At 46.5% G+C, this 24,997-nt stretch overlaps 1 protein-coding gene across 1 annotated transcript in view; it reads right to left on the reverse strand.

The window, feature by feature from the left end:
* The window catches only part of DOCK7 (dedicator of cytokinesis 7), a 91,783-nt gene extending 67,401 nt beyond the window's left edge, over positions 1–24,382 (reverse strand). Inside the window, exons 1-8 of the mRNA XM_039711825.1 lie at positions 24,338–24,382; positions 21,376–21,540; positions 6,654–6,829; positions 6,486–6,554; positions 3,930–4,059; positions 3,611–3,823; positions 2,677–2,762; positions 678–744 (exon numbers count right to left, since the gene is read on the reverse strand). Of these exons, the coding sequence (XP_039567759.1) occupies positions 678–744; positions 2,677–2,762; positions 3,611–3,823; positions 3,930–4,059; positions 6,486–6,554; positions 6,654–6,829; positions 21,376–21,540; positions 24,338–24,382 (951 nt within the window). The remainder of the gene's footprint in view (positions 1–677; positions 745–2,676; positions 2,763–3,610; positions 3,824–3,929; positions 4,060–6,485; positions 6,555–6,653; positions 6,830–21,375; positions 21,541–24,337) is intronic.
* Positions 24,383–24,997: the final 615 nt, after the last annotated feature.

The following is a 24,997-nucleotide window of genomic DNA, read 5'->3' on the forward strand; positions in this document are numbered from 1 at the left end:
ATATCTTGAACAAGGAAAACTAAGAGACTCTTTAAATATTAAATACAGAACATAAATAGGTGAATAAATGTATTTTCCATTTCCTATAACTTAGATCTTGAAGAGACTCCTCAGTTTTGTTTTGATTGTAGCAATTTCAGCACGCATGACTTTCTGTGCATTATTGAAGTGTTGTTGGACCCATGCCATGCTGAATCACCAAAAAGAGATTAAGAAAGTCATAAAATCCTAACCTAAATAAAAGGTTTCAGTTACCTAAGTTCCCTCTGGGGAAGAGACTTTTGAAAGCCAAAACTGGACTACATATATATTTTTTTAAATATATATATATATATACACATAGATATTTTTTATTTTCTATATATATATATGCATATATATATATGTGTGTGTGTATATATATCTATATATATATATATTCTGATTTCAGGCACTCACATATTAGATAATATTTTTAGAAAAGTATTAGATGATGTACGAGATAATATTTTTAGGAAATTTTTATACCTCAACTGTTTTACAAAGAAGACCACACAAGACGGTTCATGAAATGCCTTCATCATTCTTCCAACCTCTATGTCACTGTCCTCTTAAAGCTTTGCCACCAGAATTAATTCCTCCATTTTTTGCGTTTGAATTTCAGTGGAAATGACACACTCAAGTAATTAAAAACCTACCTTCTTCTTTTCTTTAACATCATACAAAGCCAAACTTGCAAAAATGGGCTCAATTTCTATTTCAAATCTTGAAAGAAGGAAACACAGAATCAGTTGACTTGCATTTTGTCAGAGGGAATAACCAACCCTGTCCCCAAATCCTCCCTGGGTGATGGGGAGGGCAGCTCCTGCTCCACAGGGATCTCCTTTCCCAATTTCCACCCCACTCCTGTCCTGCTCCCTCCCACCAGGACCACCTCAGTGCTCCCTGGACCTTCCAAAAGCCATTTTACCTCACTGAAAGCCAAGCAAAGCAGCCCAGAAGCCTCCTCAAAGGGGCAGAGTTGTAATTTGGGGTAACTGGAGCACTCAGCTCTCCTGATGCCCTGGAGAAGCCAATTCCCTGAGTTTCCCCAGATAAATGGCAACTGCTCCTCTCAGCATCCCTGGCCAGAGGGCTCCTGCCTCTGGACAGCAGGGACACCTATTTTGGCAATTTCAACAATTAAATGTTGTCAGAAAGTACAAAAAAAACCCCTCAGAAAGGTGCCAGCTCTTCACAGTGACTGTTATCCAGTGTTTATGCAAATTCCAACACTCCCAACAAGAACATGGCCCACCAAACAGAGCTGAACTTATTGTCAGAACACCTGGGCACCTACAGGAATTTAAAAACATGCAAAACCTGTCCCTGCACACAGTGAGCAGGGGCTGAAATGCCATTCTGCCCTGCACAGCTTCCCCACAAAATCCATGTCCCCTCCACACCCAGCCCTTGCAGAGAGCTCTCAGCTTCAGCCTGGAACTCCTCCTTCCAACACCACCAAACAGGTGTTTTCTCTCCAGTTTTGCAACAAAGCTGAGATTAACCTGGAAATAACCCTGCTTAGGACATCTGAGCCTGCTCCCTGGGGAAGATGTCCTTGTTTGTGCCACTGAGATGGCACAATCTTGGATCACATCCCCGAGCAGAGCTCAGAGATTCCCAGGTACACAAAGCAAACATGGAGCTGGGCAGATCTCCTATAAATCTGCAGTCAGCAAGAGATGCTTAAAGAGCAGAAAACATTAATTTCCAGCATCTAACTTATTTATGCTAAAGACACCCTCCTTTGGAGGGAAAGCTGCAGTGCTACTGCATATTATGTTGTTCCAGTTCATAAAAGGCTGCAAAATCAGTTCATCTCTATGGCTATATTAGGTCCTGGAGTACTCTACGAGCAGGAGAAATGTCCCACACATATATCTCAGTTATGAGCAGCAACTGGAGCTCTCTAATAAGAAGGGTTGACCTAACTGAGGACACAGAAGATGAATACAGCAGTGTGGAAAATCAGTTTTGTACTTTATTTCTCCAAGGGAATAACAGTAAAATTTTACCTTGTGTTATTAGAGAAGAGTTATAGGCAATGAACCAGCTGCAGGTAACCCTATATTCAGGAGCTCCACTTCATTAAACTTGTTTAACAGGTTTCTATTCCTCCAGTTAATGCTTACTAAGTATATAAAGTCTTCACTCTTAAAGGGACACAGTCAAGGTTGTTGAGCCTAAACTTTGGCAAATCTTTGGCTGTCTTTATGTTTTTAAGGCTCGAGCATTTTTAATCTTTAAATTTAATCTCAAATTTCCTCCTTAGGGAGGGGAACACCAGTGAGTGGCCAGCTTGAGAGCCCTGGGGGAGCGTGGTGAAGCCTCATGTCACGTGCCAGGGACATGGAACAGGTAGAGCTGGAAAGCCACAGGGAGAAAAGCCAAGGGAGGAGGATATTTCCTGTCTCATCATCTGCAGGAAGTCTTGAAGGTACAACTGTGCAATTCAAGCTTTACAAAATGAACCTGGAAGCCTATGACTAAACAATGCAGTGACCCTTCCAGGGCAATGAAAAAGGCAGTGGAGTTATCCCAGAGTGTCCTGGTTTGATAAGGAAGTGAGTTTTTTGGGAAAACCATGACACAGAGGCACGTGGATACAGCAGCAGATTTGAATTCTGAATTTCTGTCTGTTGGAGTGGTACTTACTTCAGGGACAGACACTTCACCAGGAGTCTTTGGCCAAAGTGTTCTTTGGGTACTTCAGGGACACTGAGTCTCTCTATGGGCTCCTCCTGGAATTAGAGACAATTCCTGTACAAACCACCAGCAGAACCAGGAGGCAAACACATCCATCACTTTTTTTCTTCTAAGACACAGCACCAATTTAATCTGAGGCTTCCCAGCACGATGCATTCACCAGCAGCCATAAATATGCTAAATTAAATCCCTTTAATGTTTCTACATTACTGGAGATTGCATAACCAGAAGGGAAACCCAATCTTCAGAAAGGAATATCTATGGGCAAGACAACATGCTGAAAAACACAAAATAGCAGCAGCTCTCATGCAAGTTAAACACAGGTGATCTTACACCCTTTAAGATTAAGGCAGACTTGTAGGAGTGTAGGAGAATGCCTCCTAATGACAGAGTGGCAAACTAGCTTTTGTCCCCCAAAAAAGGAAAGAAGCTCAGAAGTTTCTCCTAATGATCAGGCGAAAAGCCACCTTACAGGGCCCCAGAGACTTCACTAAAACTTTGGAGTCACCTAATTGGATAGAAGCCAAAAAGTCCTGCCTGGGCCATAAGGTAGAAAAGGAGAGAACAAAAGAACCACGAGGCTTTTGTGAATGTGTTTTCTAGAAGGAACAAACCTCTGTACCTGGCTTGGATTTTCTGTTTGTTATTTTGCCTTTTATTAAACCTTTTTGTTTCAAACACTGCAGCAGAAGCCATCCTGCTCATTCTTCGCCTCCAAAGATATCCTTGGGTGTATTAAGTTCCCTTTTGAGGGCTCATAAAACCCTAGCCCAACAAAACAGAACCTAATATGTGGCGCCTTGGACAGAATTTCTCATAGACTGGCAGCTTTCACTTCATACCCTTCACTTTTTTAGCCTCACCCACACGCATGCAAAAATACCTCATCTGGTGCTGGGTGTAGTGCAAAAAGCTCCTTGTGCCTGCTGGACTTCCTCTGGTCCTCGTTGTGGTGGTCGATCTCCTCGTTTGGGGTCCTGTCCAGCAGGTTGGGGAGCAGGGCATCGGGCAGGGAGTTCTTCAGGTCGAAGATGCTGCAGGCCCAGCTGCCCCGCGGCGTGTCGTCGATCGACATTGAGCGGCGCTTGAGGTCGTCCTGGGAGCCAACAAATTAAAAGCAACTTCTAATGGGAAAAGGACTGCGCTTTTAAAGCAGGGCCATAAATTAGGTTTTATGTAGTGAGGTTTTAAAGGCACATTACTTGTTCATCCTGGTAGCTGTTGCCATCAGGAGATTCGTCGGACTCGAAGACCTGTTTGGGGAGCCCTTTTTGCCTCTCCTTCTGTTTGTCCAAGGTGTTGGGGTTGAACCCGGTCCCCAGCTTGTGGTATCTGCAAACAGGGGATTTCAAACACGTTCTCAGCAGCCCTTTTGACCCCGACCCCAGAAGCAGCACTGGGAACAAACCCAGCATTGTCAGCGTGGGTGCTCCCGAGGCAGGAGCTGCTCTCTGCACACACAATTTCCAGTCAGCTCCACTGGAGCTGGGGCATCATCCAACAGCCACTATTCCAGCACTACAATGTGACTCTGTTCATCTATAAAGCCACTCTGGGTGATGTCAAAAGGAGGATTATCAAGGGCCAATTAAAGTCACTGTAAAATGTGCCATTGTGATGCCAAGCTAAAAACAGGCCGGGAACACGAGGGCTGAAGGCCAGTGGTTCTGCTGGAGCAGGAACTGACTTGGAGCAGATAAAATGATTAACTGGAAAACCAAAACAGCAACTCAGGAAAATCCTGAGCACCTCTGGATAACAATTTTCCAACCCAGACTAAAACAAGTGTCTTTACATAGCATCTATGCAAGGAAAGTGGGTCCCTCAGAGCCTTCCAGAGTGTGAGAGCTCCTACAAGTGAACAACAGTCTGCCTGCTGTGCTGACAGGAGCAGATCTCTTTGACTAACAAATTTTTGGGTGCCAAATGGCACCACGTCTGTATTTATACACAAACACATGGGTAGAGCCATGGCCTCCCTGCAATACTCACTCCAAGTCAGTTCCTGGGATCACAGCTAGAATTAATTGTTCTTACCATGCCCTGGCACTAAAGTTACCACAGAGGGATGCTCCAGACATGGGAAAACCATGGAAATGCTAGCAGCTAATAATGGAGGGGAAGAGAAAAAAAAGAGGAATGCATTTTCCTTGCTAGGCTGTAATTCCTAAGAGCTGAACAATAGGATCTGTACAATCCTCACCTGGATGTCTGCATTTCCATCACAGCTCCACCAACAAGTCCAAATTATCTCTACTTCACACCTGACTTCCTCGGTCTAGCACACAGAAATTATGCCATAAGCTTGAAATCAGAATATGCCAGAGGTTTTTTTTCAGGCCAGTGAACTTATTCACCTTTTCCAATATCATTAAAGGAATTACTGAGCAGGTGGATCTCCCTGCCTCAAAAACATTTTGGTTGCAAAAAACTGGAGGCAGAGATGGACATAAAGATTATTTCCCCTGGGGTGGGGAAGAAAAGAATGGAATGTCACAAGTCAATTCAGCAGTTCTTCAAGAGCTGGGGTTTGTGCCCCTGGAGCTAGCCAGAGGACTTGGAACCATCCAGTGGGATGGATTAAGAGGAAATCGTTGGCACCCTTACTTGAAAAACAATTCAGTCCTTCCCAGCTGAGCTTTTGGGTTCTTCCCCTGCTCCAGCAGTAACTCTTCCATTTCCACCCAGTGCACTGCCATGATTTTATCCAAGCTATGACTCTCAGAAGACAAAATCCCACCACATAAAGCTCATCCATCAGAGCAGGAATCACGGCCAGGAATTCCAGGTTCCCATGAAAGTCACTGAGAAGCCAGGAGTGGGTGGCTGGCTGGGTCACACTGCCCAGGTGTATCCAAGACTTTGCTGCCAAGGCTGGGAGTTAATAAAACATCTCCCTCCCTCTTGGGTTCCTTTCTGGGTGGTTTTTTGTTTTGTGGTTTGTTTTTTTTTTGTATGGGATTACAAAACACTTTTTTATTAGGTCACGTTAGCAGTGCCAAGCACAGCCTGAGCATCCCCTGAAGTGGCTCTCAGGACAACATTAAACCAGTGAATTGTAGCAACTGCCACAAGGGCAGAGCTGGAGCTGCAGCCAAGTCATTTGTAGGTGATGCACATCACATGGATCACTCACTCCCTGACAGCTCCTGAAGCCATCAGACTTCCAATCATCCAAGAGAGTCCCTGCTCCAACTGAAGCCTCTCAGAACCCTTCCTGCTAATTTGCATGGAATAATCAATGCATGCCCATCCTCTGAACTGTTAACTCATTAGGTAAATGTTGTGATGGTTCAAATATTAACAATTACTTGTCTGAATGATGTACTTTCCCCAAGTCTCTCTAGGAATCAAAGGAAGTTGCAGAGGGCACCTTGTCTATCAGACGGTGGTGACTCCTCATAAATCACTGCAAAATTAATACAACTTGTCTCTAAAAAGAACTAAAACCAGATGGAACAAAGGAAGAAACAAATGCTGAAAGTAATTTTACTTGTCCACATTCCCTAATTGCTCTACCATGGTAAAGGAGGAACCATGGACTGAAATGGACCAGATTTTCCAAACCGCCCCAAGGGCTTTTGGGTCCCAGATCCAATTTTCCAAACACAAAGCATCAGCTCAGCTGGAGCAGGCAACAAAAACCCAGAGCACACGAAATCAGCAGCCAGGACAGTATTTTTGAGCCTCCTTATAGCACTTGGCCAAAATTTAAACATGAACTTAAGGTGACAAGCACCAGAGGGTCTCTCACTCACTTTCTGTTCACGATGGCCCAGTCCTCCGTGTAACTCCTGACACAGTCCCGCACGTGAGGGTCCATCTCGCTGTTAAAGGAATGAACACCAAAGATCACAGGGATGACGAGGATTTCTGACACACACATTTCACTCCCTGGAGCAGCACCAGGTCACCTCGTGTCCCACCTCTCCTCGGGCACGGCCGACACGAGCGTGCGGCACTCGCGGGGGGTGTAAACCACCTCGATGTCATCGCGGGGGAACTCCAGCAGGTCCCGCAGGGGCCCCGACTCCACGGCCAGAGGGTGGGCACTGAGATACTCCTCCAGGTCCACGGGGTCCACAGCTTCTGTGAGAGGCACCTGGGAACACACAAAGCACCGCGGGGCTTACACCGAGGTGAAGGATAGCAGGAAAATCACAGGCGCCTTTTCTGCTCTTTTTTAAACCAGTTCTTCTGCCCTGTGCAGGATTTGATGCAACATCAGGTGATTAACCCCGGTGGTGTTAACCTCAGTGGTGTTAACGCACATCACAGAGCTGCTTCTCCTGTCTTATCTTTTATCTGATTTCCCTCTGCATATTTCTCTGGTCTGTACCATCACCACCTAAAAAGCACAACTACAGCCAGAAAAGGTGACATCTATTTTCAAGAAATACAACAAAAGCAAACTCAGGACTTCATTTCCCACCTATCTGAGCCTGGATTTGTTTTTACCAGGCTGCGATCACAAAGGGAACCTTGATCCTGATCCAAGATGCAGGAACCCTTCCTGCCCCAGGCAGAACCCAGAGCAAGGCCTGATTTACCAGGAACTCAGGCAGCCACACAGCTCTGAGGACTGACATTATTTTGAATTAAACCACCTCTCTGAGGAACACAAAACACAATGTTCACCTACCACAGGTACAAGTTTAACCACCTCTCCTCCCTGGTATTAGAGCCTTTAGTGCCACGATGACTCTGCCCATGCCAGGAAGGGACACTGCCCTCAATAAAATGGATGCTTAAAAATCATCTTTATTGGGCACAGAGCCTTTACCTGAAGCACACAGAACGACTGAAAACGTGCAGGAAAACAGTAGATTTCACTGGCAGTGCTGATCTCACCACCCTGAGCTTTTTTTAGATACATCAGAAGAAACTTTGCATAAACTGGATACATACTCACATTGCATAACTTGTATTTTTACATATCCCATTACATAAATACATATAAATATTCTGATATGAGATCATTATGCTATGAGGCTATACATAAACATAGACATTAAGAAAATGAAACACTAAAAACAAGTTTTGAGGAAGCTGTCTCTACAGCAACTGAGAGATTTCCTAGAATTCCCTGGCACATGCCAGTGAGGCTGAGTGTTTTAACAAGAGTCACAAAAGCACATCCAAATTCAGCAGTTTTCTCCACTAACTTCCCCTTTCCTGCCATCCAGATGATTTCTGTGGGACAAGGAACTATCTTGTAGCTTGTGTTGGAGATGACTTTACAAAGAACACTTGGTACTTCAGTTTTAAATGTGCTTCTCAGAAATACTGCTATTCAAATCCCAAATTCCAGTTTTCAAACTGTTGCCAACAAGTTCTGAAATTAATCAGCTTTTTATTCAAGGGAAAAGACTCAGCTAACACAGAGGGTACTGAAAGAACCTCCCTACCCCAACCAACCTCAATGAATACTGAAATTTTCTTACAAGGCAAAACCTTGGAAACCAGCGTGACTCCAAGAAGTCAGGGAGGCGGACCAGGTGACTTCTTGCCAGGTAAGAATCTGGTTCACACAACCAACCTCAATGAACACTGCAATTTTCTTACAAAGCAAAACCTTGGAAACCAGCGTGATCCAAGAAGTCAGGGAGGTGGACCAGGTGACTTCTTGCCAGGTAAGAATCTGGTTCACCAAAAAAATATGTGATGGCTGGAAATGTGGTGTTTGATTCTGCAATTTAGGTGAAATAAATTAATTTCTGTGTAAAGAAATATGAGAAGAATCAGAGAAGGGTGGGAAGGGACCCCAAAGACCAGCTCTGCCGTGGGCAGGGACACCTTTCACAGGAAGATGATGATCATTCTTTAATCCCATAACCTTTCCCCCCTGCTCATCCTGAGCTCTTGAAATGGACTCCAAGTCCGTGATTTTGGAGATTTTGGAGAAGTTTTGAAAAGACAAACCAGACATTTTCACTGTTTTCATCACTGCAACACTTGCATGAGCAGAACCTGTGACTGCTCCTGCCACACACAGCTGAGATGTCACCACCTCGCCCTGCTCTTCACAAACAGGCACAGCAGCTCCCCTTGGCACCAGACCCCTGACAAATGTCACTGAGGGGTGATGTGGGAACCCTGCTTACTAAAAATTTTAAACTTTCTGTACTAACAAACACTAACCCCCAAGAGAACACTACAGTTAACCTAACACTATAAAAAAACCTTCTAAAATTAAACACCAGAACTAAAATTATAAGTGTATAGTTTACATAAAAGTGTGTCATATCACATAGTAGAAAACTTAAGAGTTTAAAATTATAGAATATAATTATACATATAAAACAAGATAAAAGTTTTTGAGCAAATGCTAGTCCTTCTTCACCTTCTTCATCAGTTTAAGTAGTATTGTGTAATTAAATTTAAAAACTGCCTTGCCAGTCACGAGTGGTTTATTATTAGATTAAAAATAAAAATAATTTAAGTATAATTTCTTAATTAAACAGTTTATCCTTAAAAAACGTTATAGGAAAAAAAGCTCCATTTTTGCCTTGTTAAAGAAAAGTACTATAGAACCCACACTTTGTGAGACTATAATATAAATAAAAACTAATAAACATCTGAATCCAAGCAAAATTTATCATCTCACAATTTAATCCCAACCTCAACCAAAAAAAAAACCAAAAAAAAAAAAAAACCAAACCAACCCCCCAAAAACCAAAAACCAAAAAAAAACCCCAAAAAATCAACACTAATGGTGCCCCACGTGACGATCCAGCTTATGACCTTCAGAGGGTGGTGACAGCTTTTCCTCAAGGAATTGCTCCAGTGCCTGTTTGTTCCCAAGGGTTGCCAGCTCCCAGCACTGCTCTGTGCCACATCACCCCTTCCCCTGACAAACCTCAGAACCAAAGCACTGGAGAACTCCTTGCAAATGAAGATAAAAGTGCCAAAATGAGTAACGAGATCCTGGGCAGAAGCTGCAGAAGCAGGGGGTGTCCAGAGGGGCTGGGAGAACATCCCCTCACACCCTGCCATGGCCAGGGCACAGCTCCATCCCTGCTGCTCCTCCCAGAGGGTAAGGAAGCCCATGGCATGACAAAAAGCTGCTTAGCTGACCCTGTTTTTGAGCCCTAACATTTTAAGAGTTACTTTTATTCCTCTTTCTGACCCGGCAGCTCCAAAGCTGAGGGATCTTACAGAAGTGAGCTGCTTGTGCAGTGTTGGGTTTTAATCTGCACAAACTCATTTACCTGTGATTATTGAACACACAGGAACCTACCCCTCATCCCTTCCAGCCTTTCCACTCCACTCATCCTGACAAACAGAATTACAGAAAAATGAGGAGAAGCCTCATACAAGTTAATGTATAAACATGCAGAGCTCGCGGGGACATGCAGGACCCAGGGCGTGAGGCTGTCACAGCCCAAAACACAGCAGCTCCCCCCATCCCTGGCATTTCACATCTCCAATTGCCCTTGTCCAACAGGAGCACTGGGATGTGTGGGACAGGAGATGAAGGAAGGGGCCATGCCAGCTCCAAATCAGCCAACCCAGAAAGGCAGGCAGTGTTCTCCCTGCACCCTGGGGGCTTCCAAGCCCTTCACACATTCCAGGATTAGGCCCAAGGCTGCACTTCCCAATTTTCCAGTTTGTCTCTTTGGGTTACTATTGTAGCATGAAGATGTAAACAAACATAAGAGTCAAAGCCAGAGGCCTGTGTTAGACTCACCATCTGTGCAGCCAGAAATACTGTCTAGCACCTGAGTGAAGAGGCCAAACATAAATTCATGGCCATGGAGAGGAACTACTTGGTGTCAGACTATTGGCAGATAAAAGGCAAGAACATTATTTTAGGCTTCAGATATTTGTGGGGGAAGAAGTGATGAAAGAGGAGGAGGAGGAGGAAAGAAGGATGAATAAATGCACCAAAAGGAAAATGAACCTAAAAGATGTCCCCATGTGTGAACAGACTCCTCTCAAGGCTCTTGCTGTCAATGGTTTAATCATTCCCCTGTCCTGCTCCATGCTCCAGCATCGCTCCAAAGGCTTGGATGGGGACAAGTGTGGAAGTCCAGGGCACCAGGAATATTTCTGTGTCTGCTCTGGGGTGCCCTGACCCCCAAGGGAGCTCTGACTTTGACCCCCATTCATGGAGAAAGTTTCCTGGACTTCAAGATAGACCAGAACCCAAAAAAGTGTGAAATAGATTATAGAGAGCAGTGTAGGTGGATCACTTGGTGAGAAATTCAGGGTTTGGGATTTTTAGTATGTTGTGGATGGAAGCAGGATGGAGGGCACAGGGTGTTGTCCTGGGTTTCTTCTTCATTCTTTGTTTTCCTCCTTTGTCACGGGTTTGGGTGGCATTTTGTAATTGGGCAGAACAATCCACATTGCAGCTCTGTGGGATCAGTTATTGGGTTAAAAGGGGAAATAATCCAGGTGTCAGTTCTTAATTGGATAGTTTAGTCTTAAAAGACCTTGTAACAAGAGATTGTTGGCCATTTTGTGCCTTCTAACGAAATGAAAAGCTGCAGAACTCACAGCAGTGAGACTGTTTAACTGATAAGAAATAATAAATACTTGAGTCACAACATGAACTACTGTCTGGAGAGCCTTCAATCCAGACCCAGAGAAACCAACAACTGGGACCCCCACAGACAAGGACAAACAAAATACCAAGGGCTGTTGCTGTGTTACCTGGGCAAAGCATCAATCACCTGAAATTGCCACACAATTTCACCCATGGGGTGAAACGTGCACACTGGAGGAGCTGGACAAGCTCAGGTAAAGCCCAGGTTACCCAACCCCATTATCCCAAGCAACCTCAGTGCTGCTGGAGGAGCAGAACCTGCTGTGACCTCGTGTGGCACCAGAAGACACAAGAGCTGATGGCCCTGGCCTGCAGGGGCTGGCACTGCTACAGCTGATCTCAACCACCAAAGGAGTGCCAGTGCTGCCAGCTGCACATGAAAAGGTCTGAAATCTGTGCAGCAGGAAAGGGGAAGAGCTGAGGAGGATGAAGCTGTGCTCCCCCACAGCCCTGCTTGCTGGCAGGCTGCACACACAGCCACCTTCAGGGCAAACTTCATGCTGCTCCAGGAAAAGCCTTCTCCACTCCTCCTGGCAGCTCCAGGGAAGCAACAGTAGGTGTCTCCTTCACAGAACACAGCCAGCTCTTCCTCACTGGATTTCCCAAGGCAGAAGGACAATTCCAGTCAAGTATTTGCAAACATGCAGACCACCTATCATCTAGCTAATCAGAGAATCCCAGAGTGCTTTTGCAGGGAAAGACCTTAAAGCTCATCCTGTTTCAAGCCTGACACCTTCCCACTGTCCCAGGTGCTCCAGCCCCAGTGTCCAGCCTGGCCTTGGGCACTGCCAGGGATCCAGGGGCAGCCACAGCCCACAGGGCCTGCCCACCCTCACAGGGAGAATTTATTAATATCTAATCTGAATTTCTCCTCTTTTGGTTCGAAGCCATTCTCCCTATCCCTGTCTGCCTGTGTAAAAAGTCACTCTCATTTTTTCTAAGCCGCTTTCAGCACTGAAAGGCCCCAGTGTGGTCTCCCCTGACAACCCTGATGGGGAATACTGGAGTGTTACTGCAGGAAATCCTTGCCAGGGGGTCCATTTCTGTGGAGTTTATTAAGACCCTCCAGAAACCAAAGTCTGCAAGAGCCCTGAGCATCTTCCCCACTAGGGCCACAGAATAATGTAAATTAACAGCAAATACACACTTAAAATTATGCAAAGGAAAGCTGCTCCCAGAATTGCTGCTCTTTAAAAAAACACTCTTTGATTTTGTGCAGGCTGTAATTACAGATGAAATTCTGGACAATTCCCCAACTCAGTTTTCACTCAATCTTTATCCCAGGATCAGGCAGTGCCACCTCACTCATGGCAAGCACTGTTCTGTGCCATTAAAACCCACAGGAGGACAATGTGGGGAGAAAGGGCAGCTGAGGATGAGTAAGAGAGGCATAACCTGCTCCCTGGCAGCACAAACACTGTGTTTATCACAGCACTGATAAACTGAAAGCACAGAAGAAATCAAAAGGGACTCCCTCTCTCAGACTTACAAACAAACCCTTCACTTGGAAACATATATACATTAAAAACACCAATTCTGCATGTCCTTAACCTGACCACAGACATGTCCAATCAGCTAATTCAGACTGCAGCCTTGATTTGGCTGCTCTAGCCCACTGAACAGGCAGTCTCCAGAGGTGCCCCTGTGCTGCTGCAGCTCTGGCTCTCATCACCTGCAGGACAAAGCCCCATTTCAAAGGTTTACAGCTCTCCTGCACTGGGGACACTCAAGCTTTCTCCTTTAAGGCTGTGTTATTCTTCACTGTTACATCCCCTTAAAAGCTGGAAAATCAAACTGCCTTCCCTATCGACTTTGCCCTTCTCCAGACAGCAAACATTGTATTTTTGTGGAGTTTTAGTGCACATGTCTCTCTCCTATTTATTTCCTCCTTTTCAGCACCTACCTGCATCATCATCATCATCATCACTTCCAAAAGCCCCTGCACAAATCTGCAGGAGCCTCAGTGAGGGGATGTGGCATCCCTCCACGGAGGGTAACACAAACCTTCACTCACTTTACAAAGGGATAACAAAGGGAACAAAGGGATAAAGTGCAGGGAAAGCTACACCAGGGAAAGCTCACGCAGGGAAACAAAAAATACAATGCAGAGGTCAGGCTTGTACAAGACCTGCACCTGCTCAGGTACCTGAAGACTCAAGATCTGCTCTCCTGGGCACGGCACAGCAGCTCAGTAACAACTAGGGCAGAGAAAGGGACAATTATTGTCTCCATCTCACAGGGACTGACTGAAGCACAGTGCCCTGATGTCCACAGGCATTCCCAAGCCTGCCTGGAGGACTTCAGCCCATCCCTTCCCCAACAGCCAGCTGGGCACAGGGAAGTGCCCATCCCACACTGGCTCAGGGGACACACTGCTAGTGACACACTCACATCCCTGCTAGGACCCTGCAGACCTTTCCAGCTTGTGTGTGACAGCACAGCCATAGAAAACAACATTCCCTCCCATTTCCTTCTCCCTCCCAGGAGGTCCAATGCCCCAGGGAGCCCCAGGAGCAGTGAGAGGTTATGGCATGACAGCTTGGCAGGATGCATCTGGCACAACCCAACTGCTGTGGCCCAATCCAAGCCCAACTTCCCTTTTAGCTCAAACAAGATGCATCATTCCCAAGGGCAGAGCCCAGCCCCTGTGAGGATCAGTACAATTGAGGACTCTGTAAAAATGACAATGGCAAAGTGTGCAAGGTTGTTCCTTCTGCCTCCTTCCTGTGTGGGAGCAAAACTCCCTGCGAGGATCCCATAAGGGACCTTGAAAAATTAACCTTGCAGAGAGCTCCTCATCACAGGGAGGATCCTGACTGCTATTTTTACTTGGCAGCTAAAGCACTTCTTCAAAATCAGGCTGGTATTTCTTGCCAATGTTGAAACCAGGACAAAGTTCCATCTTAACTTCGATACCTCCTTAAATATTAAGTGATTTATAATGTGCTAAAACTGCAACAGATTGTGCCAAAGCTCCAAATTCTAAATTAATACCAACTTCCCACCCACTGCCTTCCCTGGGCAAAATCTTGGAAGGACAGAAGCAGCAGATTAACATTTCAAAGCTGAGCCCAGCCTCCTCTCAGCTATCTCTGGGTCTCCAGGGCAAACAGGCACTTCCCTTGCTGAGCAGTCAGGAATGCAGATGGCCTGTGCTTGCTGGGGCAAAATCCTGTCACCCTTAAAGGGATACTGGTACCTCAGGGAACAGGAGGCAAATCTGATGTACTGAAGGACTCAGAATAAATCTGAGAATGTAATAGGCTAAAAAAAAATTACAATTTGCAGGCAGGTTAAAGAAGGTAATAGTTGAAAGAAATAAGCTTGCTAAACAGAGGCAGATTTATTTTTAAGTGTGAACTACAGGCAAGTCACTCTAAGAGGTTTTGAAACATGAGCAGTGTAATATTAACCACCGACAACACTCAAGTAATGAAAAAACATGTTTTACTTGCAAAAATGACATTTTCTTTCAACTAAGCGCTCCAAAAATAACCCAAATAGATCCAAATTCAAAGACTCACACATTTGCCTGCTGCCATCCCTGCATTTCAGAAAACCCATACTCCTGATGCCTGGTGAGCCCAGAGAACTCCTGCATTTCATTTTTTGGCCGCATTTATAATGCATGGACATATTCAAATGAAGCAAGGAGATTCCTAGGCAATCTCTGCTTTCCATCAACCACAGGCAGCTCCCAAGGCTCACCAGGGATGGCACCTCCCCAGCCACAAGTGCAGTCATTACCTCCCCACTGCCTCTGGAATGCAGCTCCCTGTCTCCTGCTCTTATTCCTGGTGTTCTGTGGGATGTCATTACCACAGAGAGCAGCTGGTGGAAGTCCTTCATTTCCAAACTGCAAACGTGCCCCAAAAATGGCTGTAAGCATTCTCTGTGTCTGAAGCCTCAGAAAACCTGAAAACATTCAGTGGATTCTGTGAGATCTGCAGTGCTTGAGTTAGAAAAAGCCTCCAATGAAAGGAAATGGATTCCTCATCCCTGGAAGTGTCCAAGGCCAGGCTGGACAGGGCTTGGAGCAGCCTGGGATGGTGGAAGCTGTCCCTGACCCTGGCAGGGGGTAGAACAGGATGAGCTCCAAGGTCCTTCCAGCCCAAAGCAGTCTGGGGTTCTGTGAAATAATTACAAATATACCCAGCTAAAGAAGGATCCTACACGTAACAAATAACAGCCAAAACCAGTGAGATGCTTTATGTACAAATACTGCCAGGTTATTTGCTGAGATAACTGGTTGCTAATGCAGGAAGCCATTTGGGTATAGAAATATTAATATTAATCAGAGATTAATTAGTTATCTGGGAATACTAAAGCAATTTCTCACCAACCCTAGAAAGACACGAGTTATGCCTCCAAGGAGGGGTAAGAAGACAAGATCTTGATGACTAAGAGTTGTGTAATTTCACCAAGAGTATTTGGAGAACACAAAGACTTTGAAACAGACAATGCAAGGACTGAGACTCATCTTGAAGAGTCTCCCTCTGGTAAATTGTGACAAAACTGAAAGCAGAAACTGAGACAGCAACAGAGAAATAAAAAAAAACCCTAAAAAAAACCCAAAAAACAACCAAACAAACCGAAAAAAAAAACAACCCACAACAATTTGACCAGAGACTGCAGAAAAATCACAGATTTCCCACTTTTGGCAGAAATGTTACATCAGGCCAGTAGAGACAGAGCCCTCCAGACCTTTGGGGCTCATACAGGCAGACCCTGGTGGCCCTGAGCCCTGGTGGCCCTGAGCCCTGGTGGCCCCCAGCCCTGCCAAGCACAGAGTGCTCTCCTGAGTGGAAATCCTTGGCACCTCTCAGCTCCCAGGGGACACTTTCTGCCCTGCAGGGAGGGATGAGCCACGGGTGCCTGGGCTGTCCCATGGCCTGGGACACTGCCAGGGACCCAGGGGCAGCCCCAGGGCAGCCTGTGCCAGGGCCTCAGCACCCTCTGAGCAAAATAATCCCCATAACATCTAACCTCTGGCAGTGGGAGCCATTCATCCCCTGTGTCCTGTCCCTCCAGGCCTTGTCCCCAGTCCCTCTGCAGCTCTCCTGGAGCCCCTTTAGCCCCTGGAAAGGGCTCTGAGCTCTCCCTGGATCCTTCTCCTCCCCAGCTCTCCCAGCCTGTTTATTAACAATTACTTGGTGTGATATCATTTAGTAGAGTCCTGCTCTCTGCTAACACTGCTGAAGTTCTTGCAGAGATTCCAGGGCACAGCAGAGCCACCTGAGCAGGTACAACACCCCTGCCCTGTGCCACAGGCTGACTCCAGCCAGGGCAGGGAGCAGTGTCCATGTGCTGCAGAAATGCCTGCACAGAGCAGAGTGAACTGCGAGCAGCCCCCGGGGAGGAGGAGCACAGGATGTGGATGCCTCTCCCATCCTCCCCTGACCGATGAGGATCAACCATCCAGCCAGGCAGAGAAAAACCTCCAGGAAATACAAATAATGGGAGGCACCCTTCACCCTCCTGAGACAGCATAAAGACTTGGCTCATTCTCCTTTTCAATTTTTGGTGATAAAATTACTTGGCTCTGAGCACTCCAAAACGCAGGACACTGTCATGTTTTCCTTTGCTGTGCTTCCCATTCATTTATACAAATCACATTTTCTTCTTCTCTTAAATTATGTTAAAATAAACAATGGAAACATACAAAGGAACCTATATTCTCTTTACTGAATAATTAGATGCTATCTCTGAGTACACGGCCAAAGTCTGACATCCAATAAATCCAAGACAAAGGCTCAATTAGCCCAGATAATGCCCATAAAGCCAGCAGTGCTTCACAGAGATATGTAAATGTCAGCACCTTCATTTTACAGGAGAAAATGAAGTGCTGAGAGCGGACGTGGTCAGATCACATCACATCCAAGAATCCAGACCCCTTTATTCCCAGACTAATTAGTATCTCTTATAACAGTGCTCCTTTACATGCTAACAATCATCTGTGCTGTAACATACATCAAAAGGCAGGAAATATCACACCCAATCCCTTGGAAAAAGCTGTGATTTTTCTATAAAACAACTGAATGTACATTCACTCTGCTTATTTGCAAGTTTAGTAGAAAGCTGCTCTTCTAATTAAATCACAGAATCATTAAGGCTGGCAAGGTCCTCCAAGATGATCCATGCCCAAACTTTGACTGAACACCATCTTGTCAACCACACCACTGGGTCCAACCATTAAAATATACCTCTAAAGATGTAAAGAAATAGCAAAAAGAGAAAAGGTTTTTAAAAATTAAGAGAACTTTGTCCTGGGAAGAAAAAAAAAAAACATGTTTTGGACAACAACCAAAAAACATTTCAATTATTATCCTTGGCACTCAAAAATGAAAAAAGAAGTCCAAGATTTTATAAGTCTTTATCTTCTTTCAGCAGACAGAGTTAACTGAGCACAGGGAGCTGCTCCACAGAAAAAACAAACTTGGGAAGAAAAGAAAGTGGTTAGTCATGAGGGATTATAATGGCCCATAGTAAACAGCCTGGGTCACCAAACAAACAGAGCAAATTCCCCATCCTGCAAGTGGGGCTGCTGGTGAGAAGCACCACTCCCAGCAGGGAATGCTGAACCTCTGGGGGCAGCCAGGGTGAGCACAGCCCATGCATTCCAACCCAGAGCACCCCCAGCAAGGTGCAAATGCACACCCCACTCACCAGTGGGCTTGGAGAGACTTGCAAAAATAGCTTTAAAAAAAAAAATAAACCCTCCTTCATGGAACTCTGCGAGCTCACAGCTCCTTCTTCCCAATAACAAACTGTCAGTGCCTTCTGCTGTGGGCTGCAGGAAGAAAAAGCTCAGAGCTGCAGGGACTGCATCCTGCCAGGATCCCAGCCTGGCACACTGGGTTACACAGGAAAAGCCTCCCAGGGCCTTGGGCCTGTGTTTGGGGTTTGAGGAGTGTACAATTCAAATCAGCTGCTCCTAAAGTGGCAGAAGGGTGGAGGCTGACAATAATAAACTCATTTGAAAGCAGTGTCTTCTCCCCAGCTCTACCAGATACCAAATTAGAAACAGTTCTGGCAGCACTTTGTCTGCTGCTTGTGAGGCAAAAGGGAAGAGACTTGCTAAATTTCAGCTGACAGGCTTTTGCATTTATCCCAGGTTCAACCACGGGCAAGCCTGTGGAGTGGGGAACATCCCTGCACTGACCTCAGCTGACAAGGGCCAAGCAAGCACAGTGCTGGAGGCTCTTCATTCACAAAAACTCCACCAAAATACCTCCACTGGACTGGTGAGACTCTCAGACAAACCATCAGAGGATCAGTGCTGACCTTTCCTGGAGCAGAATTCTCAGCACAGTGAGCAAGGTGGGCATGAGAGACCACACCTGCAAAACCACTGGAGTCACAGGATCATGGGGTAACCTGAGCTGGAAGGGACTGCAGTAATTACATATCCTCCACACAGAAAGAGACACAGTTCTCCCAGGAACATCCTGGGGAGCTGTGTAAAAGCTGTAAGAAATTTAGAAGAAAGAATTCAAACAATTATTATCTCTCTTTCTGTAACCATTGTTTATAGATATGGTTCTCCAGAGTGTGCTATTCATAGCTCACCAACAGTGTGAGGGAAGATTCCTAAAAGCCAATCAGGCCTTAAGTCCACCATTGTTTCTACAAGAGCTGTACATTTCTAATAATAAAGTGTCTTTTCATGCCTTCTGGTGATGGAGCCTCTGTATCACCTTTGGCTGTCCCCAGCACCCCTCCAGTGATAAGGGACCTACAGGGATCATCCTCCAGCTCCTGGCCCTGCACAGGACAACCCCAACCATCCCACCCCGTGCATCCCTGAGAGCATTGGCCAAATAATTCTTCAACTCTGGCAGGCTGGAGCCCCCATCCCAACCAGCTGCCATTGTGGAGATACTGGAACTCAACCACACAACATTTCAGCAGGAATTTCCTATTCACTCCCACACGACATGCCCTACTTTAGGCTTTTAAACCAGTGTGGCTACACAGAAGTGAGCTTTTCCAGAGCAAACCAGCTTCACACAGCAATGCCTTCCCTCTGCATAATGCTGATTATCAAACCAGGCCAGGCAGGCACAGCAGATCCTCACGGATGCCTCAGGGAGAGAAATTAACCCAAAATTCAGACAAGCAAACCTCTGTTGCATTATGCAGCCTCAGGATACAGACTCATGACTTAACTAAATAGACTTTTCCTACAGACTATCTCCTACAAACCATCACCCCGTGTTAATCAGGCTTCTGCAGAGCATCTCTGCTCAGCACCCAATTTAATGTGACAAACTGGGAGCTTATCACAGCAGCCATCACACAATGCAGCTTGATAGGAGAAGCTCAGAGCCTGCTTCCAGCCAGCATGACCTTTTCCAGCATTTTCATAGATCCTTGCATATATTTACCAGCAAACACCAGGGCAACAGGGTAATGAGAGCTACTGATAATGCCATGACCAACAAGTCTGCTGCTGTATCAAAAATTACATGTGAAGATCAACAGGACTGAAGCTTTGAGCATGAATGCTTAGTTGGTGGCAGAATGGAAAAAAAACCTCAGGAATAAGAGGAAAAAGTGGAAAAAAGGTAATTCAGAATGAAAGGAGGTGATACAAGGAGAAACTGATTAAAAACATATTTGGGTGAGGAGGAGCTGGAGAGGCTCACAGAAAACATCTCACTTTGTGAGAGCACAAAGGCAATTCAGCCAAGATGAAACCAAGGTGGGACAGGGGAGGCCCAGCAGCTCCTGGGATGGATATCCAATGGGAATGCACTCCTCAGCTGCCAGAGCTGCAGGGAAATGGAGTCAATGACCCTGAGTGCTCCACTCTCCAGCTAATAGCAGGGGACCCTCCCTGCCCTAATGCTGGATTATGCAAAAGACCATCCAGAAGTGCCAAGTCAGGGCTTTGCATTATCACTGCACAGCCCAGCAGAGCCACTGAGGTAAGGCAATAGCCTGGGCAGCAGCTCTCATTAACCCTTCTCTCATCAACCCTTCTCATTAAGCTGCTCAGCGCCCAGCAGGCTGCTGACAGACCAGCCTTCTGCTCTCCCTGAGCTGCTGGGACACGACAGAATTCCAGCCCTGCTCCATCCCCAGTGCCCCTGGCACAGCCAGACCTCAGAGATGAAGTTTGTGCCTGCAGAGAAGGCACTGCTCTGAGCCACAGGTCAGCCTGGAGGTCCCTTCTGGGGTGACACAGCTCCGAGGACACTTTGTGCTCCACAGGAGGAAGCTTTGACAGGTTACACTGCACATGAAGCAGAGGGAATTCCCATGGGCCCATCCCCACAACCCCAGGAACTGAGGAAACACTACAGGACCCCATCCAAAGAGAAGAACTCTTGTGAACTCACAACACTTGCACAGACCACCAAATTCAGGGCACATTTCCAGCCCTGCCTGACCTAACCACCCCTCTCTGAAGAAAACAAGATGCTCTAATGTTTATTTTCCAAGTTGACTGCAGCAAAAGGAACTGCCGTGACCTGAAGTGAGACGCCAAATCAAACATTTCCAGCTTGAAAAAGTTTGTTGCACTCTTGAAATGTTTACCACAATAAATCTGGAAGGTTACTGGTAGGCCATGCAAAAAAGTCTGACTTCAGAAAGGGTGATTGTGACAATGCAGCTCTTCAAAGTGGGCTGTAAATGTGTAAGTAAATACAAGGAATAGGCACACTCAACTTGCACAATAATATTTAAAATACTTCAGAAGAACAGATGAGTTGCTGTGGTCCTGCTGTACAGGGTGACAAGGACAGGAAAACAGCAACCTGAAGTGCAGGAGCTTGCAAAGAGCTCTCCATGCAGAGAACCACACACACATGGAATTTAATACCCAATCCAGGCTGTCTGGGGATAAAACAACTAATATCTGGTCAAGAAAGCTCCTTGTCCTACAAAGATTCTGCAGAAACACAGATTCCCAGCCACACCAACTGACTTGCAACACAGAAATCCCCAAAATCAGTGGGTTTTGCAGGGAATTTTGTCCTTGGTGTTATCAGAGCCTCTGACATCAAAAGGTGCCAGCAGAGCAGTTTCCCCCAGTGGTGCAATGAGCGTGGACAGCACCCAGAGCAAACCCTGCTGCAGGCATGACTTACAGTGGTGTGGTGAGAGACGCTGCCTCCGATGTTGAGGTTCTTGAGGAGCTGTGGGGAGCCTCCATACTGCCCCGAGATCTGCTTCCTGACCTCGGCTGCCACGGTCCTGCAACGACACAGGGACACAGTCACCCCTGGCAGGGATGGAGCAGAGCCACCCCTGTGCTGGATGGAAGCAGACACTGCTCACTGCACCAAGGCTGTCACTGCCCTCAGGGAGCACACCCTGCACAACAAACTCCCAGGGATCACAAAGCCCTCACAAGGCTGCAGATACACATTTTTAACAGCAATTAATTTTTTTTTCCCCCTTTTGTGAACTGCTCTTCTGAGCACATCTGTGGCAATAAAATGCACGTGACCCCGAGCACAAATTAACTTGTTCCCAGCAGGCTCTTCCAAGGAAAGCTCTTCTCCAGAGTTCTCCTCACCCCTCAGCAGCTCCTGGTCACACAGCTGCTCCTGTACTCTGCATTTTCATCCCTCTGCCTATTTTTGGGGTCTGCAATCACAGCCAGACAAAGGACCAGGAAACAAATGACTGGCTCAGAACAAAAAGGTGTTTCCCTTCCCGTGTAGGAAAGGTAAAGGTGACAAGCACAGGAAACACTGGCACAGAGCCTTGTGTCCCTGCCAGAGAGAAATTCCACCGCTGGGTAATTTTCTCACCAGGAATGGAAAGCACAGAGCAGCCCTTCCATGCCTGGAGGGTGACAGCTGTGACCCTCCACGGTTTTCCATTCTGCCTAAAGAGCCACATTGTCTCTGGGAAGGCTGAAATCACAAGAGGTGGGTAAAGCCACCTGGAGGGGCAAGGAGGAGCACAAGAGAGGGAAATGCTGATGGCCAGGGGCTGTCTGAACAAAGAGCCCCAGCCCCACCACAGCCATGCCCAGCTCTCCATCCTGCATCCCAGCAGGAAGCTGCAGCTCCTCTCAGCAGGGACAGCCAAGCCTCTGAGGAGGGTGGAAATGGTTTTGTTCCAAAAGCAAACCAAAACCCACATCCCTCCCACAAAAAAAGCTGTGCAGCTGAAAAGCTGCTGAGTACCCCTGGCCTGCAGGACCCCACCAACACAAATGCTCCTCCCCAGGAGTCAACACCCAAGTGATTAGTGACAAACCCACCCCAGTGTCATTCACCACAGCACTGCTGGCAGCTCTGGCTCCCAGAGCAAATTCCCAGCTCCAAGGAGACACTAACCAGCCCATAAGGCAATGAACAGGCTGCAAGGACTGGAGTGATTTTTATTCTGCTGTGTCAGTGACCTTTGAGCACCCTCATGGCTGAGAGACTCCTGATCTCACCAGGGGGACTGTGCTGTTTATTAGAACAGCACACGAGCTGCTAAAGCCCTGCCAAGGAGATGGTTAAACCTGTCCTGAGCTAAACCTGGACACCAGGATGGGCTCCTGCCTTTGGGATTGCTGGTGGGCAGGAACAAAGGCAGCTGGAGGCAGTGGAAGAGAAGGGAACTCTAAGAGGGAACTGGCTGGGACAATTGAGGCTGCCACGGGGAGCAGATGTTTCCTCAGGCCAGAGGATGGACATAAGATTAGCCAGAGGAAGCATTATTTTGTCCTTTTTAAAAAGTAGACTGCAGGAGGGGAAAACCCACCAAGTTTTATGTATTCTGGCTGCAAGAAGTAATTTCCTTCATGTTTGCCTTTATCCACAGGAGCTGATGTTTTCACTTCTGGTGGGTGGCTTCTGTCCTGCTGGGGACAGGGAACACCCAGGAAAAGCCATCTCCCTGCTCCCACAGACACATGTGAGAGCAAACCACGTGTGTGCTGCTTTTGCAGGGAAATTTGGAATGCATTAAAATGGCATTAAAATGGCTGCTTGGCATGGAAAGCACACAGGGAGCTGTGGCTGGGGATGGCCAAGCTTGTCCCCAGGATGCACAGGGCTCTGCTCTACACCTTGCTGTGTCTGGTGTCACTCCTGAGGAGGCACAGACAGAGCCCTGGCAGGAAAAATCAGAGCCCAGCACAACAGGAAAAACTAAAATACCTTCTCCATTTCCAAGAGGCAGTGTTCACAGATGGGAAGTCCAGCCAGAGGAGGGGACCTGTCCCCAGCTGTGGAGCCACAGCCGTGCCTGGCTCCTCCTCAGGAACCCGAGGCATCTCTGGTCCAGCAGGGGAAGGAATGTGGTGCCACAAAGGGTGGCACTGATCAGCTGTGCTGCTGCCCCATTCATACCCTCACTGGATTTGGAAAATTCCCCCAAAGCACGACCACAGCCACTCAGAACTGAAGCTCCAATGGGTTTCAGCAAGGACCAGCATTACTCTCAAGGCTGAAGCACTCCTGCCTCTGCAGCTTTCACAGCACCCATCAAAACCCTTCCCATGTGAAGTTAATGGACACTGTGTAAACCTCAGAATTCCTGAGTGGAGCCTGCAGGGGTTACTGCTCATTCCAACCCACAGCTCAGGCTGGCTCCTTTCTGTGTCACTGCATTCACAGAGGCCCTGGACACCACGGCCCCAGGGAAAGCATCGTGCCTCTGGCACTCAGAAACCATCTCCTAATGTAAGCTGATCTCCAGATGTATTTCTGGGTGATCTATCCCCCTTTGGGTTTGTGGCAGCACGATCAGAGCCCTCTCCCACCCCTTTCCACCTGCCAGGTGTCCCCTTTGGGCTCCCCTGACCACCCAATGGCTTTTTCAGAGTTGTTCCAGTTGGGAATCCCCTTTCAGCAGATGTGCTTCACCCTGATCACTCACTCCAGAGAAGGAGCAGAACCTTTGGAGAACCAAATGAGTATTTCCACATTGAGAAAATACCTCAGCTTTGCTCTGTCAGGGCTGCTTCCTCACTGTTTCCTCCCAGAGGTTCCCAGTTTCCCTAAAACAAGTAACTCCTGCTCTGGTGGAAGTGACCCTGAGCACAGGGTGAGCTTTAAGGTCCCTTCCAACCAAACCATTCCATCACCCTGTGAAGACACTTGCCTTCTCCTCCTCCTCCTCCTGCACTCCCAAAGGTAGTTTGTCCATGACAAACTGGTCATGCCCAGCAGTCCATGTTACACTACAACCCTGAGCACCATTCTAACCTAAAGCAATGCTGGTGTTACACCAAACCCCATCAAGAAAAGAGACATAAATATTCTCCAAATGTAAAAAAAAAAATATTAATTTGGTAGAGCTGAAGAGCCATTAAAGCTTTGATAATTAAAAGGACAAATAAAAACCTGCCTCTTTAATAACTTATCTAATATTCAACATGTAACCTGGGAACCTCAGACAAACATTCCAGTTAATTAGAGCCCACAGCCTCATGAATGTCTATGTTTAAAGTACATCTTCCCCAGTCACTTCCTTTCTGACCTTCTTCACTGGTTAATTATTGTGTGTGCATGTGGTTCACACAGAAAAAGAAAAAAAACACACAAAGAGGAAAAAAAATCCTCTTGGAACTGGCTCCTAAAGCAAAACAAAACTGGTCATTCTCAAAGTACTCTGAGCTGCAAATAACAAAATGAAGCCATGTTTGCACTCCCAGGGTTCTTTACTACACACAAAAATCATTCCTCTATGTGCTGAGTCTGGTCAAATCCAAAAATTGTTCCTTTTTTTTAACTTTTTTTTTTTTTTTAGCTTAACCAGCGA

Source organism: Passer montanus, unplaced genomic scaffold (genome assembly GCF_014805655.1).
Source record: "Passer montanus isolate IOZ18808 unplaced genomic scaffold, ASM1480565v1 scaffold25, whole genome shotgun sequence".
In the NCBI taxonomy this organism is placed as follows: Eukaryota; Metazoa; Chordata; class Aves; order Passeriformes; family Passeridae; genus Passer; species Passer montanus.